The sequence below is a fragment of the Lactuca saligna genome, chromosome 9 (genome assembly GCF_052625555.1).
Source record: "Lactuca saligna cultivar CGN05327 chromosome 9, ASM5262555v1, whole genome shotgun sequence".
In the NCBI taxonomy this organism is placed as follows: Eukaryota; Viridiplantae; Streptophyta; class Magnoliopsida; order Asterales; family Asteraceae; genus Lactuca; species Lactuca saligna.
This window is the reverse complement of record NC_136425.1, coordinates 35283787-35310187: the sequence shown is the minus strand read 5'-3', so window position 1 is coordinate 35310187 and position 26401 is coordinate 35283787. Positions and strand designations below refer to the sequence as shown.

The window sequence follows — 26401 nt, the reverse complement described above, 5'->3', positions numbered from 1 at the left end:
AACGTACAAAAACACCATTATTCTTTTTTTAGTGAAAAAAATACCATTAAAATGAAAATTTTGTACAAAAAATACCAACAAAATACAAATAACCTTTTAGAGTGACCTCAAGTAACCGGTTACCTCAGGTCAACTATTGAACATGCTTTAATAACCTTCATTCATCAAATTAGGGTTCCATCTTCATCCCCCTTCTTCATCTCCTTTGGCTCCTATGACATCTTCAAGTTCATCAAATTATTCTAAGTCAAATTCGAACATTTCCAAGAGTAGGAGCACAATTAATTATGCCCACCCTTGTCACTGTGAGAAGTCTTCCCAAGTTTGGACCTCAACTACGACTAATAATCCGGGTAGAAAGTTCAGAGTATGTCGTAACTTACTAGTAAGTGGTTCTAGCATCTATCATCTACTTCTCCTTCATACTTAATTTATTATGTATATTGAAGGATAAGAAGAAGAAGAAATGTGATTTTCTGGGAATGGGTCGATCAAGATGAAGAACTAATAAAAGAAGACAACACTGAAGTCAAGATATCAATATTGGAAAATAATTTTTGGACACATAAGGTGAAGGCAGATAAAGAATCAATGAGTTTCAGAAAAGACTTCAATAAATTAACTAGGAAATATTGGAATCTCAAATGTTGTGTGTTTGTAACGACCCAAATATCACGACTAAAATTTTCTTTTTAAAACATTACTAAAACTAGATTCATAAAAACCGTATCATAAATCATAACATAATTTCGTAGCTTTAATTCGAAATACAAACTTATTATCAGAGTAAAACATCCCATGCTAGCTGACTATGGTGTGTGCACTGCAATCTTTCCGAGCTCCTCTTTTGAAAACTGAGTACCTGAAACCAAAAACTGAAACTGTAAGCACGAAGCTTAGTGAGCTCCCCCAAACTACCACATACCATACAATAACATATAAAGCACATACTGGGCCTTACCCACTGCATCGGACCGAGGTCCGGACTAACTGGGGCCTTGCCCCCTGCATCGGACTGAAGTCCGGAAACTGACTGGGACCTTGTCCCCTGCATCGGACCCAAGTCCGGACTAACTGGGGCCTTGCCCCCTGCATCGGACCGAAGTCCGGAAACTGACTGAACATAGCATAGCATAACATATCAACTAGCATGAACACATATGTTGCATACTGCATCGGGCCGTAGCCCGGAACACATAACACATAAATCCTGTCTGAGCCACGAAGGCATCAAACATACTAACTACTTCATCGGACCGAAGTCCGGAAACTACTGCTAACTGAACGGGCCGGCATTGTGGCCTTAGACCCGTTCCTACTGGAAGGAAACTCACCTGAACTGCTGAATTCTGCTGGTAACCCTCGGACTGCTAACCAACCACCGTCTGAAACGCTGCTCCTCTAACTCTCCGAGCTACCAATAACAAAGCGACACTTAGCCTGACAGTCCTCTAAAAGTCAACTAACTCAACTCCGATCAAAGTCAAAGTCCTGGCCAAAGTCAACCTTCCATGTTGACCCTACTCGCCGAGTCAGTCTACTAACTCGCCGAGTTCACTAATTTCCGAGTTCTATACTGTCTAACTCACTGAGTCCCCACTCAAATCACTAATCTGAGCCTTGACTCGAAGGGTTTGGGGTTTCGCGACTTGACTCGCCGAGTCCAAGAACAGACTCGCCGAGTCCAAGGCAATCTTCAACAGACTCACCGAGTTGTTCATCCAACTCGTCGAGTTCGCCTCCATCTTCATACTACTCGCCGAGTCCACTCAAAGTACTCGCCGAGTCTATTCAGTCCTTAATCCATGCAGTGGCTTTTCGAGCCAAACAGGGCTTCCAACTCATAGATCCATACTTCTAAGGCCTATCCCTCACGTAAAGTGGCAAACTTTACGTGTAGATCAAGAGATCTAGGCTTAAAACAATCCAAACTAGGGTTTAAGACAAAGAGGCTTCACTATCAACCCAAGAAAGGATGCTTAATGACTTTCTAGGCCAAGATACACTCAGATCTGAAAGTAGCAACTTCAGATCTGGGCTTCTAACTCGAAATAGTTCTTATGCATGGCATAAAAGCCCCAAATCTCATAGCCAAGGTTGATCTATTAAACAAAAGAGGGAAGGTAACAATTTATTACCTTTAAATGCTCATAAATGTTCCACCAACTCTGGATCCAAGGCCCCCTTCTTGCTCCGCTATGACTATCTTCTCTCTCAAGCTCCAAAAAGCTTCACCAAGGGTAGATCTTGCTCCAAAACGATTATGGCGGCTAGGGTTTAGTGTTTTGTGTTAGAGAGGCTGTAAAGGAGCCCTGGGGGAGAGAATGAGACGTTTAAATAAGCTCCAAGTCCCGTATTTAGGGTTTTCCTTGCTCAGACCAGACTCACCGAGTCACTTTGGCCGACTCGCCGAGTCGGTCGCTTGCACCTCCCGGATCCCGCTCGGACTCGCTGAGTCCCTCCTTGGACTCGCCGAGTCTCCCCTTAAAATTGGGGTTTTCTTTCTTTTCTTGGCTTTTCAAACTTTGGGTGTTACAGTGTTGTTGTTCTTTGTTATGATTTTTATGTATGTTATGTTGAAATGAAATGAAAATTGTAATGTAATGACGTTGATAATGTATTTAGAAAGTTTGGTTAATTAAAAGTCTTGTATTGGAATTGATTCAATGTTTTATGGAAATAAATTTAGTTTTGATAAAGGAATGGGACCAATGATTCGTAAATATAGTTGAGTGCTCATACTGGAATGGAATCAGCGATTTCTAAAATGGAATGGAATTATTGATTAATGCTTAATATTGATTCTTCACACGGGAATGTAATTAATGATTCCTGATTAATTGTCATTGTGTATATTGAAATGGAATTAATGATTCCTGGTTAATATTGATTCTTCACACAGGAATGGAATCAGTGATTCCTGGAATGGAATGGAATCATTGATTATTGCTTTATATTGATTCTTCACACATGAATGGAATTAATGATTCCTGATTAATAGTTATTGTGTATATTGAAATGGAATTAATGATTCTTGGTTTATATATTGGGAAAAAGTTGGACCACATATTGGATTGGCCTTGTCCCTATCCTTGTCCATAAATATAAACCACATACATTATCAAAGTGGGACCACTTACATTAAATATAAACAAGTTATCAAAAGTCACATTACACCTAACCACATGTAGCTAAGTAGCTTCATCAGTTTTTGACGTAAATGTAAGCAAGACATCAAAAGAGGTGCCCAACAAAAGATTCCCTACCAAAAGATTCCCTCCACTAAAGCTAAACAAAGATCACGAAGACAAAAGGTAAGAAAAGATGCCCTTCACAAAAGTTCTCCCCATTACCGCTCCTAGAGTGTGAGAGGATTTTCAAGACTTCACCCTGTATCATCCTTGGTCACCACTTTCCTCCTCAACCTAAGTTTTGTGTTCCTCTGAGAAGGACCACACTTTCTCATTTTCAAAGTTGGAGCAACCACATGCTGGTTTCCAGGATTCACCACTTCTTCATCAACCACTTGTTCAACCTGCACCTCTAAATCATCCTCTGAATCTCCTCCAACTTCTTCCTCTGAATCACCTTCGACCTCCTCCTCTAAATCAACTCCAACATCCTCAGCTTCCCCATGGCCTTGTCCCTGTCCTTCTCCCCGTCCTTTCCCTTGACCCTGTCCCTCACCCTCAAATAGCTCATGCTAATCAAAGAGATCTGAATCATCTACTGCATTAAGCTGTTTCAGAGGGCATTTCCTCTTGTTATAACCTGGTTGGGAACATAAATTGCATTTAGAAGTGGTCCCAACTTTGCTAACAGTGTGTCTGTCACTTCTTTCTGAAATGCATTTCCTCCTGTTTATCTTTGGTCTGCCAGGCATTGTTCTACGCTTTGGTGGTAAGATGGTATTCATATCTTTTGCTGGCCACATTTTACGTCCATTTATTGGCTTAACATTATACCTGTAGCAACTTCCAAACATTTGTGTTGTGTACCAAATTGCTACATACTCCTCTGTGTTCCCATTCAAGCACAAGATTACAGAAATAGCATGAACACATGGTATACCTGTCAGCTGCCATGATCTACATCCACAGGTTCTTTTATCTAAGTCAACTGCATACACCTCATTCAACCATCTACTCTCATATTGATGAATACCACCTGGAATTACTCCCCAAAACCTGTTATAGAATTGTAACATATAAGTTAGTATTATATATATATATATATATATATATATATATATATATATATATATATATATATATATATATATATATAATGTATAAATAACCTCTATCTCCAAGTTCCACTTCAGTCCCTTCCTTTTCTGAGTAAACATCATTTCCATGACATACACTCTAATATCTTCCAACATTGCTATTATTGGTTTTTTTCTAGCTTCCACAATAGTTGCACTAAATGACTCTGATACACCATTTTCAATGGCATCACTACCACTATCTTCCCTAAAAAATGCACTAGACCATGTGTTTGGGTTTTTTTTTCCCATCAGGTGTTCATAGGCATTACTGACAATCAGTTTGATCTCATTCATGATATCTTCAAATTTTGTGGTTGTTGTGGCCTTGGCAGCAAACCAGAAAAGTTTTCTGTATTCAGCTCCTGAGAATTTTTTTCTTAAAGTTGGCATAAACATGCCTAGCACATTGTCTATGCTCACATTCTAACACTCTTTCCTTAACTGCTTCAATGGGTCCCTATTAACTAACATTTTGATGTCATTATAAATTAAAAATAAAATAGAAATATTATTATTAAAAAAACAGTTGAGTACCTTGTGTTGGTCAGATATGATGGTTAGTCCTCTACCTTGTCCCATATCAATGTCTTCAAGTAATAGATCCAAAATCCATTTCCAATTTTCCTGATTTTCAACTGGTACAACAACCTGGGCTAGAGGATACATTTGGTTATTAGCATCCTTACCAACAGCTGAAAGTACCTCACCTCTACAAAGTCCCTTCAAAAACATCCATCTACACCAATCACTCTTCTACACCCCTCAATCCAACCATCCTTCACAGCCTTCAAGCAAATATACATCTTAGAAAAATGGACTGTAGAATCAAGCATGATATCCATGTTAACACGTTGTCGCATGCGTATTAAGCAAATAAATTATCACTGCTGGTTGCACTAAAAATTAGCACAGGGAAGCAGGGTCGAATCCTCAGAAACACAGCCTAATGGTCAATGCCTTTTTGCATCAGACACAATCTAGTCAAGAAACAAAAAAAAATATAAAAAGGGGGTTTTGAATTAAACTAAAAACTAGAATTGCAGTGATATTAAACTAAATGAAAATCAATAATAAAAACGATTTCAGCTCTGCTGCGACTTTCCTAATCATGTAATAAATATTGACTTGGTTATTTGAGATGTGTTCTATCTAAGTTGGTACTGAGAAAAACTAACAAGCTCTAGTAATTTTTCTTTTACCTAAATTAGTTAATCAAAACAAGCTCTTCAATTAACCCTAACTTTTTACTGTCTAATCAAACAAGCTCTTAATTAAATCAGAAAAGTTGCATTATAATCTATGTAAAATTCCCAGCAATATCTAATACTTCTCACAGGCTCGGAAGCGTAAAGATATGATTTTTACAGTTTATACCAGAGTTAAATCCCAAAACGGAACAAATCTGATACTTGTTACTTTTACCAGTTTACAAGAACAATTACGGATTCTATTAACTGATTAACTGGAATGATAAAACCCTAGCTAGGTGATCAAACTAACAAGAATCAAAATCAAACATTCATTAAAAACAAAATTGAAGAATCTAGATAGAAACACAAATTAAAAACCAAATCTAACGATCAATCACATGAAAAGTACTTGTCTTTGCAGAACTGAAAACTAGGGTTTAGCCAAACATGGCTAAAATATGATCAAAATAGATAAAAAGATACATCAAACAACTAATTTTACTAATCTACTTGAAGGGGATGATCCACAGTCTTCAGATCTTCAGAAATCATTGAAATCAGAGAAGAAACGCCTCCAAAATCGTATTTTCATCGTCTGATACATCTGGCATTGTCAACTTAGGTTACTGGAAGGTTATAAGGTCTATTTATACGTCCAACAGCAAACACGGCGCACCTGCGATCGCAGGTTTTGAAATAAACACGTCTGGTGCCTTTTTAATGAAGTAGGATACTATTCTGGAACTTTTTGGCCAACCTGCGATCGCATGTACACAACCTGCGATCGCAGGTTTTCATTTTTCACTTCCGGATGAATTTTGGGCACAAAATAACCTCGAAGGCAACCTGCGACCAAACCTGCGATCGCAAGGAGACAACCTGCGATTGCAAGTTGTGCCTATGACGTCCAAAATTCCGCCTACTTTTTAGATCATGTGGAATCACATCAATCGGAGTTACGGTTCTCGAGATATGGTCAAAATACTAACAGGGGGTCAAAGCTGCCAGCAACATCCTTTAACTTTCGATTGTATATTCTATCTCCGTGTGATCAATTCGATCGAATGTTTCTTGACCAAAACATCTTAAAATCATTCCTCAACATACTCCATAAGTCCCAAGCTCCATTTTAAGCTCCAAACGCGCATCCAACTGCTCCCAAAGCACTGCTCCACTCGAACTATCTGAAATTGACATAAAAACATGAGCAGTACGGGAATTCTAACGAAAGACATGAGTTGAATATTATTTAAATAAATGACATGCAAATGTACAAAATATGATGCTAATATTGATGATAAAAACTACCATATAAGATGCATAAAATGGCATCTAACAATCCACCTCCAATTTCACTATGGAACCTGGATTAGTCCTCAATAACTCCAAACCATAACTCCTAAGGTTTTCATAATGTGCCACTAAGCTCCTTTTTATCTCATCCATTGCAAAATTTTTGGCATTTCTACACTAACCAAAACTAACTTTTAGATTAAAATCTCTAAGGACTGCTGCTGCCATTTTCTAGTAACTTATTCTTGGATTATCTATTATAGTTTCTATTAACTGTTTTCCAATCCAACTATATGTGACCATTGAACCTAAATTGAAGGCCCTACTACAATTATGTTCAAAGATTAAGGACTTAATCTGAAATGATCTTTCTTTACTCATCCAAGTTGCCCACAGCCTAAAAGGTCATTTAGACTTCTCTTCACATTTGCAACATCTAACTAATAATCTAGTTGAATCGTTTTTTTATACCAAAATTTATACCCATTAGCAACAACATAATTGCTTAACAAATGCTTAAGTTCATAACGATCACAAAATTTCATACCTAAGACTGGAAACATTGTATCCCATTTTTGGTTAGGATCATGAACTGGATACTTATGAATATCTTTCTTGACATCTTTCTTATCATCTTTCTCATCATCCACAACTCTTGGAGGCTTGAAAAATTTTCTTCTAATGAAAGGATCATTAGATGGTTGTAGTTGTATCACTTCATCATCAAGCTCATGCTCCACGAACTCATCATCTGAAAGCTCAGAGTCTGCATCATCATCATCATCCGTATTACCATCTATCGATCCATCTTCAGCTATCTCTTCTTCAATCCACTCCATAACTGGATATTGACTGTGATTAATGTACAAATTGATCATACCCCCATTCTCATATCCAGCATCAAGGAAACGAACATAATCATTTCCATCTTCCAAGACTCTTAACCCATCTCTCAGTGAACGTTGTGAAGACAATAGTACACATTGATTGTTTCATCCTTGACCAAGTTCTTCACATACAAGATGAACTCCATGAAACTCATGCTTCTGAAATCGACATTGCTAACAACCATTTTTACTGGATTGAAACACACAATCGGTTTGGGGACAAAAGAACCTGTATGATTTACTTCGATTGTGAAGTTGGAATCCATTGTGATTCTGTGGAAAGGATGAACGAACAAAGGAGAAGGAAAGAACCCTTGATTTTGGGGGAAATAACGAAGGGTAATGGCACAATTATTCTCATAAATCTTTTAACCGGCTAACCTATAATACCAGATCACATGGTATTTTTCACTAAAAAAATAATGGTGTTTTTTATACGTTTTTGAAACATTATTACATTTTCAAGTAATTTTCCCTTTTCCAAATACAAATAAAAGGTGCCCTTAAAATTAAATTTTAACAGGCCAGCTTATTTTTCTGGAAGTATTTGATAATGCCCGCTATTTTCTGCTGAAATGAAACATACCACCATCACCATGTTCCGCTTCTCCGCCTTCTTCCGAACTCATGCTGTTCGCTACTCCTCACTGTCGCCCATTCATGAAACCTCCGCCGATCGGAAACCTCTTTTGATGGTCGATTATCTAGTCGATTCCCTCCACTTCTCCAAACAAGACGCCGTCGCCGTCTCCTCCAAAGGTAAACTAACCAATCTCAGATCCCCAATTAATTCCGATTCAGTTCTTAATCTCTTAAAAAGTTACGGATTAGACCTTTCCCAGATCAGACAAATCATCTCTTTTGCTCCAAAAATCCTTAGTTGCAAAGCCAGCAAAACCCTAGAACCCAAACTCAAGGTTTTTCAGGAACTCGGGTTATCCGGATCGGATCTTGTTAGTCTCATTAAGAAGAACCCTGAGATTTTCGGGTATGGTCTACATACCCGAATCATGCCTGGTCTCGATCTCCTTAAAAAGTTATTGGGTAGTGATGAAAAGGTGATTGAAGTTATCAACAAATCAAGATGGTTGTATGTGACAACTTCTTCCATGAAACGACTATCAACAAACATCTCCCTGTTGCAGACATTTGGTTTATCAAACGAGAGAATCATGAAGTTCATGTTAGGTAACCCTGAAAAGCTCATGGCAGATCCAAAACTGCTCCAAAGTAGGCTGAGTTATGTAGAAGAGAAATTGGGAATTTCGCGTGCGTTACCTAGTTTTATCCATGCTGCAAGTGTAGTGTTATGGTCTAGTGATTCAGAGGTGGAGAAAAGGATGAAAATCTTTAAGAGTTTTGGTTGGTCTGATTCTGAGATTTCTTTGTTGTTTAGGAATCAACCTTATGTTTTGAACAAATCCGAAGGTAACATTCGTGAAAAGTTGGAATTTTTCATGAAGGAACTTGGGTATACACCTGCATACTTGTTGAGTTGCAACACTTTCTTCACGTTAAGTTTGAATAAAAGGGTTATACCGAGGAACACTATGTTGAAAATCTTGAAAGAGAAGAAGTTGGTGAAGGATAAGTTATCTCTTATTACAATTGCAACTTACTCTGAGGTAAGGTTTCTCGAATTTTTGAAGGGTTTTGAGAATGATATACCCGGTATTTGTGAAACTTACATTGATAATGTTGAAAGAGTTTCTTGAGTTTGGTAACGAAAATTTTGTTACTTGAAAAGGTAAAGCGACTTTGAAGAACATTCATGTAATTGAGCTACAAGATTCTTGGTGACTGTTTATGTCTTTCAAGTTTTTATGTATGAGCGATTTACTTGTAGGAAAACTAGACATTCTTGTAGGGTAGGAGGTGATACTGAATACGAGAATTGTTGTAGAACATGAGCTCAACCATTATCTGTATTTGAAATGAGTGATATGATCTCCTTTTTTTAAATAATATTTGGTTTGTTGGCTAATTTATGTAATTGTTAATAAGGGTTAATGTCGCGTTATTTGGTTTTGTCTTTTTGGCATTTGGTGTTATCTCTACATCTTTCTTCCAAGATCTGGAGAGAATAAAAATCAAATTATATTATATAACCTTTTATAACATTGAAGCTTATATTATAGATTATACTAGTTACTAGTTATACATACCAAATAAATAAAAACAGGATTACAACATATCAAGATCCCTAACAAACAAAAAAAGACCATTTCTTTCCAATTTCCATCACCTAGGGCCCGATAATTCAACCGCATGCAAGTTATCAGTTGAGTCAAGAATCCAATCAGAATTCGGTAGCGGCATAAGATCAAGTTCATGGCGGAGCACCTCCACCTTCTGCCACTCATCCCATCTCTCCGCCAACCCATCACCTTCCAACATCCGTACAACATCCGACATTTTCGGCCTGTCCATCGGTGACCCTTGTGTACATAGCAACGCCACCTGGATCAACTGCTCCACTTCCGTCGCCACATAATTCGTCTCTAAATCCGGATCCACTAACATCTCCAATTTCTTCTCTTTCAATAGCCCTTTCACCTACCACAACAACAAATCAGATTACAGATAACAGCCAGCAAACAACAGACAGAACAGTAGACTTTGAGAAATATATACCCAATCAAGTAACATGACGTCGTCGTCATTGGCAAGCCGAGCAAGATCAAACGCGCGTTGACCGGTAATAAGTTCCAAAAGCATAATCCCGTAACCGAAAACATCGGTTTTTTCCGATGATTTCCCGGTTGAAAGATACTCAGGGGCAATATGGCCAATTGTCCCACGTACAGCTGTCGTGACATGCGTATCTTTATAGTCCATTAATTTCGCCAAACCAAAATCACCAACAACCGCTTCAAACTCTTCATCCAACAAAATATTAGCCGCTTTCACATCACGGTGTATAATCTTCGGGTCACAATGATCATGCAAATACGAAAGCCCCCTCGCGGACCCCAGTGCAATCCGCTTACGTGTCGGCCAATCCAACGGCGGCTCATTCGGCGGCCGTTCTATAAATTTTCACAAAATTACATAAGAAACGCGGTGATATAACAAGAAATGCCGAATGACGAAAATACCCTTACCTCGTAGACACGAAGCAACACTACCGTTCGCCATGTAGGGGTAAACTAGTAATCTTTCGGTTGGTGTCATGCAAAAGCCACGTAGTCTAAGGAGGTTACGGTGAACCGCCATGCTAATCATTTCGACTTCCGTTTGGAATTGAAGCTCGCCACCTGGCGTCCGTTCCTCTTTTAGGCGTTTTACAGCTACCAAAGAGCCGTCCGCTAACCGACCTTTGTAGACTTTTCCGAAACCGCCCCTACCCAATATGTTTTTATTGCTGAAACTATCGGTTGCCACTTGTAATTCTCGTAAAGAAAATCTTTTAAGTTGTCCCAAATGAACTTCGGGGTCTTCTTCGGCTGTAATTAGGAAGATTCTCGAAGGTTAAAATCGTCATAAACGAAAATTTTTGTTAGACCAAATCAAAAATTACTAACCGGGCACGTCAAAGAAGTATTCTTGAGGCTTCCGACGCCGCCACCATGCAAAGGCGATGGCCGGGGCGGCAAAGAGTAGCGCCGCCCCGACTGCCACCCCTCCGGCGATAGCTCCGGTGGCACTTTTTCCTACTGAAATATAACAGAAATATATTTAAGCAATAAATATAGTAACAAAATATATGTAATTTAAAAAAATAATAATAATAAGTATTAAAAAGTTAAATCACCTGGGGCGGCAATAGGCGGTGGTTGGACGAATGGTGGTGGTGGTGAAAACGGAGGTGAACCTGGACATGGGTGTCCAGTAACCGGGCCACAAAGATCCAGATTATTAGCAAAACTGATAATCAAGGGATTATGTAAGTAGTGGTTTTTTAAAAGTTTAAAAAAATTAAACTTGATTTAGATTAATTAATTAGAGTTAGTTAGTTAGCTAACCTGATTGGTGTAAAAAGTGAGAATGAGCCACTATCTGGAACAGGTCCCGATAGACGATTGTTTGACAGATCACTGATAACAGATAACAGACAACAGATAAAACACAAATGTAGAATGTAAAAAGTATATAAAGTTATAAACACACAGAAACAGAAAGAGAGAGGGAGGAAATGCTTACAGCACTTGCAAGGATGTGATATTGGTCAATGGCATAGGAATTGGACCGGTCAAACTGTTGTTGTTGAGTCGGCTATCCTTGCAGAAAAGAGACAAAATCATTAGATATTCAACTTGTGAATGAAGGGTATTTTAGACATTTAACAAAATAGTATACTTACAGAAACCGCAGCTTGGAGAGCTTGCCCAATGTGACTGGAATTGGGCCAGAAAAATCATTGAGATACAAATCTAAGCTCACTAAGTTCGTTAGATTTCCAAGGTCACTAGGAATTGGTCCACTTAAATTATTGCTGTAAAGTTCTCTGCAGAAAACAATTTCAAGAAATATTATTGATTATTAATGGAGTAAAAAAGAACAATTATTTAACTTACAAGTACTGCAGATTCTTTAGTAGACCAAGTTGCGGGACTAAAGTTCCAGAAAGAGCTGCATTTCCCAAATCTCTGAGAAAAAAAAAAAAAATCAAAGATTCATTTTATGTTATGCGAGATAAATATATAGAAAATAGATGAACTTACACTCGTATGACACTGTTATCGTTATTACAGGTGACATGAAACCATGTGCAGGGGTTAACAAGAGTGGGATCCCAACTTTGAAGAACACTATTGGGATCTTCTAAGTTGGTTCTTAAACTGTGTAAAGCATCACCTGTAGGATTTGAATTGGTAATTAGTGATTAAGGTTGGAAACGATGAAGATGATATTGTAATAAAAGAGGATTATAAATTGCTATTAATGAATCTTAACCATTTGAAGAAAAAATTGGGAAATTTATGAAATTGGAGTATCAGATTTCTGTAAAAGATAAGAAATTATGCATCTTCATCATATAATAGTTAAGATGATGGTGAAATTAACAATCGAACAGTGAAATGCGTGACACATGCGTCAAAATCTCGATCAAATTGATTTTATTACTAAATTTAGCGGTCCTGAAGATTCCCAATTTCAAAGATAGATTAGTCAAATCTATAATTGACAAAACCCCTAAATTTAGAAAACGATAGGAAACATGCAATAATGCAAATCGAAATCTCACCTTCCACATTTGCATTCGTGAGCTTAACATGATGAATCAGAGCGAGAACCACTGTTATCAACCCTCCTACAAACGACATCGCCGAATTTCTCCGCATTTCGTATTTAGGCAAGATACAGATAAACACACGACATTCCCTACTGATTATCAGTTATATAACTTGAAATTTCATCTGAAAAATGTAGATAGAACACATTTATATGCAGCATTACATGAAAAAACAAGTGATCCCACAAAAACCCTAACCCAAAACCCCAAAATTCCTCAAATCTCCACGACTGCGAACTAGAAAAACGACAAGTGGTCTGAAACAAAAGAGGGATCTCTAGGAAAAGGGAGTGGGAGAGGAAAAACCAAAAAGAAACTTGAAATGTTCTGGTGGGTGGTATCTTTACGTGCCCCTTTTTGCAAACTTTTCGCTTGTTTCTACCCTACGCATCCCCACCCCAAACCTCTCTGCTCAGTTAGGTTGCAGCACCGATGCACAGTGTATGAGAGAGAGAAAGAGAGAGAGAGAGAGAGAGAGAGAGAGAGTGATTAATGTCTTTTTGGGCGTGTGCCGTAGTTTTTGAGAGCTGTCTGCCCGAGCTGCCCGAGTTTCTAGAGTGCTGACCGCTGCCTCGGTATCTACTACCTAGCTGCCCCGTAGGTACACGTGTATTTTTGTTTTTTGAATTTACGAGTGAAAAATGGACCGAACCTTTAAATGACAACAGGGACGTATAACTGTAATCTGATTGAGAATCTTTAAAATAAGGTTTTAATATCAGTTAAAATGATCTGGGATGGATTAATGGGATTTTATTACTCCTAAGATAAGATATTTCACTTTACCATATTTTCTTATATAGATTAAAAAAAAATTAAAGTGTCTTTATTCATCAAAACTAAATTGAAATGGATAGTTTTCGACCCGATTATTTTAAAGATTATGACAAAACATAGTATTGTTTCATATTTTGATAAGGTCTGAATTTTTTTAGGCTGTAAGGGTAAAGAGTATGATTTGTTTTTTTTATCAATGGTAAAAGTGTGTCATTTACTAGAGTATGATTTGTTTTTTTGTCAATGGTAAGGTTATCAGGAGTGGAGAGATCTCCACGCGTGAAATGCTTACGTGGAGGGTTTCTCCACGCGTGAACACCGCCCCTGGGTTCAGTGGGTTGGTCGTGGCTTGGCTCCCAGGACGGACGAAGACGCGTACATTGATTGGCTATTTAATTTTTCAACCGTTGGGTTATTAAATAAAAAAAAATCTTTTTTCTTTAATTTACTTTCTCTATCTATATATACATCCACTTATACAAAAAAAATTTAAAACATTCATACAAATTCTTTCAAATCAAACATACAAACTCAACCAAAAAATGGATAACGATTCTGATGACAATTTGGTTTTGCACACATTATTATCTGCGGCACAAGACGTGATTCGTCAGAGAGGCGAAACTTCACATCGCGAGAAGAAACATAGAAAATATATCAATCGAGATCGAGAGGCGGCACATGAACTTTTGGTACGTGGTTATTTTGCTCCTAATAGTCTTTATGACCTTTCGAAATTCGAAGACTGTTTTCGTATTAGTAGAAAATTATTTTTACGTATAGCTTCAGATTTGGAACGTAATTATGAGTTTTTCCAATTACGTTGGGATGCTAGAGGTAAACGTGGTTTTACCACAATACAAAAATGTACGGCCGCTCTTAGACAATTGGGATATGGTAAAACCGCAGACGCATCAGATGAGTATCTGAAAATGTCTGAGAGGACGGGTCGAGATTGTACATATCTTTTCTTTGAGTATGTTATAGAGCTTTATCGTGACATATACATGCGACATCCGACTAAAAGTGATGTCAACCAGTTGTATGTCGCGCATGAAGCTAAACATGGTTTTTCAGGGATGCTTGGTAGTATTGATTGTACACATTAGGAGTGGGCAAATTGTCCCAATGCGTGGCGTGGTCAGTTCACACGAGGAGATCACGGGGTCCCGACTGTTATACTGGAGGCAGCTGTTTCAAACGACCTATGGTTTTGACATTTATTCTTTGGTATGGTGGGGTCAAACAATTACCTAAATGTGCTTCACGCGTCTCCTATATTTAACGATATTTTGCAGGGTAAAGCACCAGATATGTCATACGTTGTGAATGGAAATGAATACAAGTATGGATATTACCTAGGTGATGGGATATACCCAGAGTATGCTGCATTTGTTAAGTCTTTTTTCGTTTCCAGACGATGAGAAACGAAAATTGTTCAAGTTAGCACAGGAATCTGCACGAAAGGACGTTGAAAGAGCATTTGGAGTCCTAAAACAAAGATGACACATAATCAAGCATCCAGCACGAACATGAGATACGGCAAAACTAACGATAGTGTTGACTGCCTGTGTGATTTTACATAACATGATAATAGAAGAAGAGGGCAGAGCTATTTGTTCATATACCGACAACGATGCACTTAACCCACCTGCAGTAATACAAGTTGGCAGCCCGGCATACTTCTCTGGGGTTTTGAAAATACAAAATCGTGAAACACATCACAATCTACGGCACGATTTGACCGAGCACATATGGGGGAGACAACACCAAGGGGGAAATGACGATGAAGACGAAGAGGATGAGGGCGATGATTACGACGAGAATGCAGACGGCGACGACGAGGCGGATGAGGATGATGATGATGACAACGAGTAGTACTGTTCTACGGCTTTATGTTTTACTTTTTTTTTAAATTAAGTAGTGTAGTAGTTGATTTGTTAGGTTTTATGTGTGTTTTAGTAATTTTAGGTTTTAAATTTCTATGTTTTTAATTAATGAAAAGTTTTTCTTTTTTTTTTTTGTATTTTCAAAAAATTTATTTATCTTATAAATTATGTTTTTTTATTTCATAGTTACAAAAAATAAAAAAACTTACCTATTTTAAAAATTATGTTATTTACTTAATAAAATGTTAAAATAATAATAATAATAAAAAAGTAAATGTTGTTAGTGGTGACCATTTTCATAGTGGAGTGGGTTGGTGGTGAAGGTGACGTGGCGCAGAGGTGACACCACTTTTCCGGTGAGTTTGTAGTGACCACTCCACATAGCCTAAAGAGTATCATTTAATTGTTACACAAGTTTTCTTTTGCATTTTTCATATTTTTTACCTATAAACTAGGCTATGATGATGTTTTTACCTATCAATTTTTTTTAATTCAAAAATATAAAAATTGTATAAAGCAAAAAATAAAAATTAATCAAATAACATAACATTGCATAAAAGGGGTTGGCAAAAAAGACACTTTATTTTACCATTTAGACAACCCTAATTAATGTTTGAAATATTTTTATTGGTTGAAATTGTATTATTTTCCGAAAAAACTGATTACAAGTAGTTGATTATAGGTAGACTTTTTATTAAAAAAACATTTCATTTGAATTAATAAACATGAAACGAAAAACTAAATTAACTAACCTCATATCGTAATTCTGTTAATCCAAACAACATAAAATCTTTCAATCCGAATATTTATCGATATCATTGTGAATTAACTCGTATAAATCAATTTCATTAACTCGATATATATGTTCCGTCAAATCGTTGTGAAGCTCGTGATGTTTTTAATTGTCACGTATCACCCTTCTTCTTGCACGTCATACGTGGGAATCAGCCGATATTGGCGCATTTGAGGATGCATTGTCATTTGCTTGAAACTGGCAAATTATTTTGTGCTCGTCTTCCAAATGCTCCAACGCTTCTTGAGGATTCCAAATACTCGTTCGACAGTCTTCCTAACATTTTCTTGGAATGTTTTATACTTTATGCATTTTAGATCACCTGCACATGTTGGTGTTTTCACAAACAAAGCAAATTCATGGTATATCTTCAGCAAGATAATACCCATAATTGTACGTTGTTCCATTCACTAGAAATGAACAGTTAGGTGCCGACCCATCACAAAACCCATTGAATATGGACGACATGTCTAAAATATTAATATTGTTGTTTGAGCTGGGAGCATCAAAAAATACATGCCAAATCCAAAGATCTTGTGACGCAACTGTGGGGTGACCCTTATCACCCCCATGTAAATTGCCCTTTTCATGCATTAAGACAACTACGCCTTCAAAATGTAACACTCGTGTAACGCCCCGACTCTCATATCTTGAAGTACTCAAGCTTGGAACAAGAGGAAGCTGTAGATTTGAGTTCTTCTTCATCTTTGCATCGTTTTTGAGGTGGTGGACTTCGTATCCGTAGTTCAGGAGTCGAGCTTATCACTTCGATTTGACACTTGCAAGGTAAGTTATCCTCACTATATCAACTGGTTCTAAGGCACCAATGCCGACCCTTATTGGATTGGTATCCGGGTTTATTGCATGATATGTTTATTGATTCACATCCTGATAGTTAGGATGGTGGTATACTTAGTAACCTAGTTAGGTCGGTATCCTGGTAGGCTGAAGGCCTGCGAGGCGATCCAGATAGGTTGAAGGTTTGCGAGGTGGTTCAGTGGCCTGCGAGGTGATCCATATAGGTTGAAGGTCTGCGAGGCGGTCCAGTTAAGCTAAAGGCTCATTATGCATGTTATTTTCTTATATGTGATATGATATGGTTATATCGGTATGGCGTTGGTATTTGGGGGGTAACTCGCTAAGCCTTCGGGCTTACATTTATCTATTATTGTTTCAGATACTTCTGATGATATCGGGAAAATGAAGGTGTGATCGTACCGCTCCTCATATCTCATGTTTTTATGATTTGATTCAGGGATACCCTGACACTATATTATTTTGGAAACATGTTTTGTAATAATCTTGGTTTTGAAAATGTTTTAAAAAGTTTAAATTTGGTATGATTTTTATGGATGTTACAAGTTGGTATCGAAGCCTTGGTTTGAGTGAATTGGAGGAACACTCGTGTGAAACCAGTCTCAAATCAAGGAAAGATTTTCAAAATGATTTTAAATGGTTTTCAAAATAAGTAAAGGAGGATGCAGAGTGTACGATCAACCGAAGCCAATAAGTAGACCCCAAAATACCATGCAATTATTTGATTATGTAATATGTTAGAACAACATGATAGTAATAGGTCAGGGATCTTCAGGAGTTGCATGATAGAAGTTCCTGATTGTATGATGCCTGATAGCCTAGGGTTTTCTTTATATGAAATTGACATCATTACTGTAGTTGCTTAGTGTATGCATCACGGTCGTACATAATTAAGATCTTATAGCCTGAGAATGTTTGGTTTGGCCTTATTTCTTGTTCTTGTTTGATGAAGGGCTTAGGGTAGGACCAGGTATTCGAAAGTCTATAGGGTCCAGCGTTATGTATGACTAGCATACACTATTGCTGCAGGGTTGGTGGAAGTTTCATGGATGGGTGGGCTGTGTGAGGTCGGTTGGTCAGTTATGAGACAATTAGCTTTCCCCTAGGAGTGAGGATTGATCGACCACCATGCATGTGTATATTGTTAGGCTGTTGTGATGATACTTAAGACAAATATGGATACGTGTGGAAGGTAGTATGGGCCCGTACTACTGAAAGCACGAGACCCATATGCGTAGCAAGGAAGTCACAACCCCTAGGCTTTACTTGGGAGTTGGTTCCTTTATATATATGCAGATTATCTGATATCTTTCTGGTATATTTTAAGTATGGTGGTTACGAGGCGTTTCGTGACTGGATCCAAATCGGGATCAGGATAGGGCGATCAGGAGGGCCTGACTGCGCCCGAGGTTATCGGCCAATGTGGGCTAGTGTTGACAGAGGATTGAGTTAGAGAGATCATCCGCAAGGAGGTGGTCGAGATTGTCCGGGTCAGATTCTGTAGATGTTTGGGTCTATTAAGACCGCTATGATGGAGTTTTTCGATGACAGATATGCAACCCTTGCTGAGACGGCTGCCGTAGCAGCTACAACAACTGTAACAACAGCAGGGAGAGGATCTAGTTGGGCATTCCAGTACTGGGACTTCGATAACATGAAGCCCCCTGCCTTTAATGGGACTTAGGATCCTATCAAGGCCATGAGGTGGCTATCCGATGTTGAGGGGTGTTTCTTCACATGTTCATGTCCTACTGACCAAAAGGTCAGATGTGCCCTAAACCTGTTGAGGTATGGGGCAAAGGACTGGTGGAGGCTGATGACTGGGTCTTATATTGATGATCAGAGAGTTGCGGTTACTTGGGAGCAGTTCAGGGATGTGTTCCGCGCTCGTTATATTCCACAGGTTGAGCGGGAACGGTTAGCTTAGGAGTTCTTGGATCTGAGGCAGGGTACTGAGTCAGTGATGGAGATCATCAGATGCTCACGGAAAGGGCGATGTTCTACCCAAAGTTTGCTTCTGAGCATGCTCAAGATTGGCATTCGTCGGTTTGTTGCTACTTAACGATGTGACACTTTGCTAGGGCTATAGGAGGTCGTTAGGTGGCGTGAGTTGGAGATTAAGATGCAGTTAAGGGAGCAGCGCATGCCCCGACACAGTCCCATCCGGCGCCGAAGCGGTCCAAGACCGCTGATACTAGGTCTGGAAAGCAGTGTGGCCGCACTTATGTGTAGTGCGGGAAGGTTCATTCGGGAGTGTGCCAACTAGGTAGCGGGTGCCATAAATGTGGCAAGGAGGGTATTTTGCGAGGGACTGCCACCAGACTGCCCCAGCTCTGGATATGAGGATATGTTATCATTGTCACCAGGTTGGTAAAGTAAAGACCAATTGTCCGCAGCTCGCTGTTAGGCCGACGCAGGCTCCAACGCTGGCTACACTGAGGGTTACCATTGGGAGGTAGGGTAGAGAAGAGCCCCCGAGGGCTCAGGGACGTGCCTTCCAGCTTACAGCCGAGGAGGCTAAAGCAGCACTAGATGTGGTTGATGGTACGTTTTTTGTGAACTCCTTGCCTGTATTGGTTTTCTTTGACTCGAGGTCGAGTCAGTCGTGTGTATCTCAGACATTTAGTAGGGAGTTCAGTGTGCCAATAAGAGGGTAAGAGTGTCTGTTGCGAGTCTCGATCGCCAACAGACACGGGGTTTCTGCTTCTTCTTTTTATCGGGGATGTAAGTTGGAGATCTTTGGGGTGTCTTTCCCGATCTACTTGATTACGATCCCCATGGGGGATGTGTGTGTGATTATGGGTATGGAATGGCTTTGTCGTTTCGGTGCTATGATCAACTACGAGGGTCAACGAGTGGTGGTTCAAACCCCAAGTGAGGGAGAACTGATCGTCTATGGTGAGGGTACCAGGCTGGGATCAGGGTTTTGTTCAGCTGCCAGGGCTCGACAATATATTCAGCACGGGTGTGAGGGTTATCTAGCATATGTGGTGGATACGCGGGTCAAAGATCAGATTTCAGTATCAGAGGTTCCGATGGTCAGGGAGTTTGCTGATGTATTCCTGGAGGAGTTACCTGAAGTGCCTCCGTAGAGGCAGGTCGAGTTTAGGACTAACCTTGTGCCAGGTGCGGCTCCCATCGCCAAGGCGTTGTACCGTTTGACACCACCAGAGATATAGGAGCTGTCATCACAGCTGCAGGAACTGTTGGGAAAGTAGTTCATTCGACCGAGCAGTTCCCCCTGGGGAACATCGATACTCTTTGTCAGGAAGGATGGTTCACACCGGATGCGCATTGACTACCGGGAGTTGAACCAGCTGACGATGAAGAACTGTTCCCCACTCTCAAGGATAGATGATCTCTTTGATCAGTTACAAGGAGCATCTTGGTTTTCCAAGATAAAACTGAGGTTCGGATACCATCAGGTCAGGGTTAGGGAGGAGGATGTGGAGAAGACCACATTCCAGAACTGTTATGGACACTATGAGTTTGTGGTGATGTCGTTTGGGCTCAACAATGCGCCTGCAGTATTTATAGACCTGATGAATCGGGTTTGCATACTGATGCTCGATCGCTCGGTCATCGTATTCATAGATGATATCTTGGTATATTCCAAATCCCGAGAGCAGCATGAGGAGCATTTACGGGAGTTATTGGGAGTCTTGAGGCGAGAACGACTATATGCCAAGTTCTCGAAGTGTGAGTTGTAGTTACGATAGATTCAATTCCTATGACATCTCGTTAACCAGGAGGGGATTTTGGTCGATCCTGCCAAAATTGAGGCGGCTATACAGTGGGAGGTTCCAAAATCTCCCTCAGACATCAGGAGCTTTCTGGGATTGGCAGGGTACTACCGGAGATTCATACAGGATTTCTCCAAGATTACACTACCACTCACTCGTCTGAAGAGGAAAGGGGTGGATATTCGGTGGGGCCCCGAGCAGCAGAGGGTGTTTGATACCCTTCGACAACGCTTATGCGAGGCTCCATTGTTGACTCTTCCGGAGGGATTCGAGGATTTTGTAGTGTTCTGTGATGCATCCATCACGGGACTGGGAGCGGTCCTCATGCAGAGAGGACGAGTGATAGCCTATGTTTCGCGGTAGTTGAAGCCGCATGAGACGAGATACCCTACTCACGATTTGGAGCTGGGGGCGGTTGTGACATCCCTATTTTCATGGCCAGAAAATACCGATTTTTGTTTATTCTTTGTTTAAAAATAAGATTAACATTTTAAATAAAAGTGTTGCAGAATTTGTTTCCAGAAAAACATGATAAATATATTATCGAAGCATTTCCGAATAGATGTATTTTTATTCATTTTAAAACATTTGGGATGTCATCGTCAATACAGAAACATAAGCATAAACAGAACTTACATTCATTTACACTAGTGATCTACATCTCTTTTAAATCTCTCAGTGTAAAGTAGCTTCATATCGACACCTGTGATACAAATAAGCTTGAGTGGGTAAGGTTGGGAAACCTGGTGAGTACATAGGATTTTCAACCCACAATAATATAGTTATTATGTTTAAACATCAAATAGTCAACCCAATTACCCATCCCCATTATCTTTGTTACTCTTAAGGATCTACCCTAAGATTCAGCTATTCCTCGTTCATTCATTCCTAAGGATTATCCTAAGGAATAGGTACAAAGTCCATCGTTTTCGTGGTTTATACAACAGACACTAAGTCCATAGTCGTCAGGGTTTATCTCGTTTATTGACAATATTATTTTCGAGAGTATGACAACCCGAATTTTTCATATGTATAATTTCTACAGTCTAAACACTTCGTTGAAAGTCAATTCATTTCTGCTATCATTTAGTACAATTTAAAGTCTGTTTGATTATTCCGAGCCTTGTACACTTAAGGAACAAGTGTTAGAAAGCAACCACTAAAGCCCCAACACCAAAGCAATGCCTTAAACTCCATGAGATGGAGTTTACGACCGTAAACATTGAGTTTACAGCCCTAAACTCACTAGGGTCGTGAAATCCCACCTATAAAGGTGAGCCTTGATCATTTCTAACCCTTTTTCACACTTCCAACCTCAAGAACACCAAGTTTTCTCTCAACTATCATCATACAATTCGTCAAAATCCGTGTTCCACTTGGTAGTTCTTGGCGCAGTTCAAGCGCAAGTTCTGCTCGGCTTATTCTTTGGCAGTTTCAGCCCTTCCAGAAAGTGTTTTTCGGTTAAAGCCCAAACTTTTTGCAACTTTCACAAATTTGGCCCAAAATCCAAAAACTTTACATTTTTTATCCTTGTTTGGAAAAACATCATTTTAATCCCCTGAATAGTCCTCACTGCTGCGAGACCAAACATACTCACTACTAGGTTCCCGGTCTTGTCTCGACCTTTCCCGAATCGAGTATGGATCCTCTGCTTTCAGTAGTACGGGCCCATACTACCTTCCACATATATTCGTACTTTCCTCAGGAACTGCTTTGACTCCACCAGGTCCCTTTTCTACTTCTACTGCTCCCAGCACTACCTCATCCTAGGCTTACCCTATGGAAACCTTTGACTCAACTCAAACCAGTCTCTGAACTAGCATGCAACACAACTCATAAAATCAGGCATAACCTAATCAGGCTATCCTACTACTGACTATTCAGCACTATCATGCAGATCAAAAGCACATATAACAGGCACATAAGGCATCCTCCCTAGATCCTTAGTCCTAATCTAGCATGCTGTTCTATTAACTGATAATCAAAACATAACCTTGTATGGGTATTTTGGGGTACTTACTTGAGCTCGGTTGATTGCATGCACCACACCTCTTTTCTCTTTTCAAAGTTCTTTTCTTTCTGATTTTTTTTTTTACTTTTCTAAAACCATTTCGTTTCTCAAAACTCTTTTTACAAAACTATCTTTTCATTTTGAAAACTTCCTTACCAATTCCTCAGTTTGAGTTCAGACACACCCTTAGAGCATGTTCAGATCCCTCAAACCAAGGCTTTGATACCAACTTGTAACGACCCAAAATTTAAGACCAAAAATTTCTTTTAATAAATCATTACTTAAAGTAAAGTCATCATTCCAAAACATAATATGAGTATAAGTTTTCAAAACACATGTTCATTATCAGAGTAAACATTCCCAGGCTGTCTAATCTATGGTGTGTGCCATGCGATCACCCCGAGCTCTTCCCTCCGCTACCGGAAGTACCTGAAACCAAAACTGAAAACCGTAAGCACGAAGCTTAGTGAGTTCTTCACCCTACCACATACTATGCATAACCACATACTGCACATACTGGGCCACGCCCCCTATCTTGGGCCTCGCCCCTACCTCGGGCCTCGCCCGCTACAACGGCCCCGCCTGGCTTCGAGCCCCGCTCGGATACATATCTGTTTTACTTAGGCTTCACCTGTCACAGGGCCTCGCCCGTCAACAAATAATAACACATAAACACTTCACAACACATAACTAACACATGCAACTGGTTCTGTCCTAAGGCCTCGCCTATCCTGGGCCTCGCCCGTGTCCTGCTACTGATGAGTCATGGAACCCCGTCCACACTACTAATGGTAGTGAGGTACGGGCCTAGCCCACTCTCACTCCTGTTCTAGTTCAGGCCTCGCCCCTGTTCTGCTACTAATGAGATATGGAACCCCATCCACACTTTGCTACTGGTGAGATACGAGACCTCGCCCACACTCACCTCCCTACCAGGCACATACATGTATCACACAGACAACAAGTATAAACTATTATATAAACAATTCCTTGGGCACCCGCCCGCTATCACTGGACCTCGTCCTGCATATAATACTAGCATACTGTGCCTAGGGCTAACCCCCGGGTCTTCTACTCATAACTACATGGGCCGACATTGTGGCTTTAGACCCATTCACACAAAGGGAAACTCACCTGCACTGGCTGAACTTGCTGATGATCTCACTAGTTGCTACCTGACAACTCACGGAACTCCAGCTCCTCTTGCTCCCCGAACTACCAATATCAATGCAACACTGAGTCTAACTAACCCCCGAAAGACAACCAAGTCCACCCTGGTCCAAAGTCAAAGTCCTGGTCAAAGTCAACCTTCTAGGTCAACCCTACTCGCCAAGTCACCCTACTGACTCGCCGAGTTCAAAATGATCAGATTCCTTCCATTCCTGACTCGACTCGCCGAGTCAGTCCATGACTCGCCGAGTCTACCGATTTCTGAGTCCAGACCTGTCCAACTCACTGAGCCTCCACCCGACTCACTGATTCGAGTCACAACTCGAAGGGTTTGGGGTTTCGCGACCCGACTCGCCGAGTCCAAGAACAGACTCGCTGAGTACAAGGCAATCTTCATATGACTCGACGAGTTGTTCATCCCACTCGTCGAGTTTCTCCACAACTTCATGCTACTCGCCGAGTCCACTCATTTTTGGGCTATATTTGTCAAACAAACAAAAGTTGAGTTGAAAAATTGTTATTCACGGTTTTCGCATGGATTAAAAAAGTCAAAACAGTAAAAACAAGTGTTTTTATGAACATCATACTCTTTTAAAGGTTAGAAATAAAATTTATGGCTTAATGCGTAAAATTTTGGGCTTTTCGGCCCATTAACTAAAACACTGCAAAAAATACAATTTTCAAGGGGTTGAAACGGTAAAATTCTCAAAACAAGGGGAAAAAGAGTAAACAAAATAAATTCAGGGGATTAAAATGATGTTTTTCCAAACAAGGATAAAAAATGTAAAGTTTTTGGATTTTGGGCCAAATTTGTGAAAGTTGCAAAAAGTTTGGGCTTTAACCGAAAAACACTTTCTGGAAGGGCTGAAACTGCCAAAGAATAAGCCGAACAGAACTTGCGCTTGAACTGCGCCAAGAACTCTGCCCATGACAATTGCAGTGGCTCATTAGGGCTTAAAGTCTTCCCTAGAGTGTTCCACCAACGAACGGCTCCACCTTGGAACTGACGCATTGCAAAGGTAGTCTGCAACTTGCCTCTACAGCCACAAGTCATGAAGGCTAACTCCATTTTGGAGATCCAATCCATCACTCCGATCGGGTCCTCCTTTCCAGTGAAGGTCGATGGTTTGCAAGTCGGAAAGTCCTTGTACTTGCATCCTATTCCATCATTCCTTCCATCCTGGTTGTTTTGCCTAACTATCAGTGGGTTGGCTTGACCAACAGACCCACTGAAATTTCCACCTTCTGAGTGCCCTTCATTCACTTCGGGCTCTTCCACTTGAATAAATAGTTCTTCATCATTCTGTTGAGGCAGATGTCTTGTTTCATCCATCTGACGATCCAACATCGTCTGAATCATCAATTGTACACCAGCCATTGTTATCAGCTCAGGTGCTGCTGCTATGACAAGTATTTGCTCAATCACTGGTGGTTGATTCATGTTTTCATCAGCATTTTCAACTCCACTTCTTGTTCTCACCATTTTTGATCTATACACCGAATAAGGTGAAATTAGATCCTTATTCACGATTGATATTCTAATCATCCTTATCACTCCGAAATGTTTACATGTTAGTTCTAATATCATAGACGTACGCTTAGAATCCTACACACATAAGGTTTCCAGATCCGGTCGGCAACAAACCATAGATCCGAACAAATAATATCATATATGGCAACATATAACATTTAGCACATAAAAGCATTTTAGGCAACTTTCCTAAAATAAATTAGTGCTCGTGTCTAAAACATAACAGACACACATCTCAAAATTTCACTTAGCATTTTAAGTTTAAGTCTAGAAATCCTACAAATTCCTAGTTCGCTTAAACTAATTCTCTGATACCAACTGTGACATCCCCAAAATCACGGTCAGAAAAGACCAATTTAATTTATGCTTTTAAAATGATTTTAGAGTAATCCTTTGATTAAAAGAGTTGTGGAATTTGTTCCTACAACGAAATATGATAAAAATAAGATTTGCCAAAGCATTTCTTAAAGAAATGTAATTTTCATTATATTACAATACTTGGGATGTCATGTTCCGATAAACAGACCAAAAGCATAAACATTTCAATACAGACCTTACAACAGATAAATATAACGACTGATCTATAATCCAAAAATAACTTGACAACTCATCCAACTTATGCTCTGGCGCCACTACCTGTAATACAAATAAATTGAGTGGGTCAGGCTTGGGAGCCTGGTGAGCACATAGGGTTTTCAACCCACAATAAATGATTAAATTAATTTTCATCAAACAACAATAACCGAATTACCCATTCCCGTTATTCTCACTTTACGTCCCTAAAGTAACTAACGC

The 26401-nt window shown here is 39.6% G+C and overlaps 2 protein-coding genes across 3 annotated transcripts; one reads left to right on the top strand and one right to left on the bottom strand.

Annotated features, from left to right (window-relative positions):
- The first annotated feature begins 8172 nt into the window (after positions 1-8172).
- On the top strand, positions 8173-9624 carry LOC145018564 (transcription termination factor MTEF18, mitochondrial-like). The gene has a single exon (XM_078976443.1). The coding sequence runs from the start codon at positions 8216-8218 to the stop codon at positions 9353-9355; it is 1140 nt and encodes a 379-aa protein (XP_078832569.1). The 5' UTR covers positions 8173-8215; the 3' UTR covers positions 9356-9624.
- Positions 9625-9721: 97 nt separating this feature from the next.
- LOC145018306 (somatic embryogenesis receptor kinase 1-like) lies at positions 9722-13355 on the bottom strand. Of its 2 annotated transcripts, none has more exons than XM_078976203.1 (11): positions 12829-13355; positions 12305-12437; positions 12158-12229; positions 11944-12087; positions 11784-11855; positions 11606-11677; positions 11395-11507; positions 11165-11296; positions 10745-11086; positions 10275-10669; positions 9722-10196 (listed from the first exon to the last, which is right to left on the bottom strand). In XM_078976203.1, exons 1-11 carry the CDS (start codon positions 12923-12925, stop codon positions 9882-9884), a joined length of 1887 nt encoding a protein of 628 aa, XP_078832329.1. In that variant the 5' UTR covers positions 12926-13355; the 3' UTR covers positions 9722-9881. The 2 variants fall into 2 exon arrangements, with proteins under 2 accessions (XP_078832329.1, XP_078832330.1); XM_078976204.1 differs by having other exon boundaries at positions 11165-11293.
- Between the last annotated feature and the right edge of the window lie 13046 nt (positions 13356-26401).

Excerpts from the sequence above, each read along its gene's own strand:
- LOC145018564 (XM_078976443.1), top strand. The coding sequence starts at position 8,216 with ATGAAACATACCACCATCACCATGTTCCGCTTCTCCGCCTTCTTCCGA.
- LOC145018306 (XM_078976203.1), bottom strand. The coding sequence starts at position 12,925 with ATGCGGAGAAATTCGGCGATGTCGTTTGTAGGAGGGTTGATAACAGTG. Across the intron at positions 12,438-12,828 it reads CACGAATGCAAATGTGGAAG|GTGATGCTTTACACAGTTTA; the intron begins GTGAGATTTCGA and ends CAAATCCTACAG. Across the intron at positions 10,670-10,744 it reads TGTTGCTTCGTGTCTACGAG|AACGGCCGCCGAATGAGCCG; the intron begins GTAAGGGTATTT and ends GAAAATTTATAG.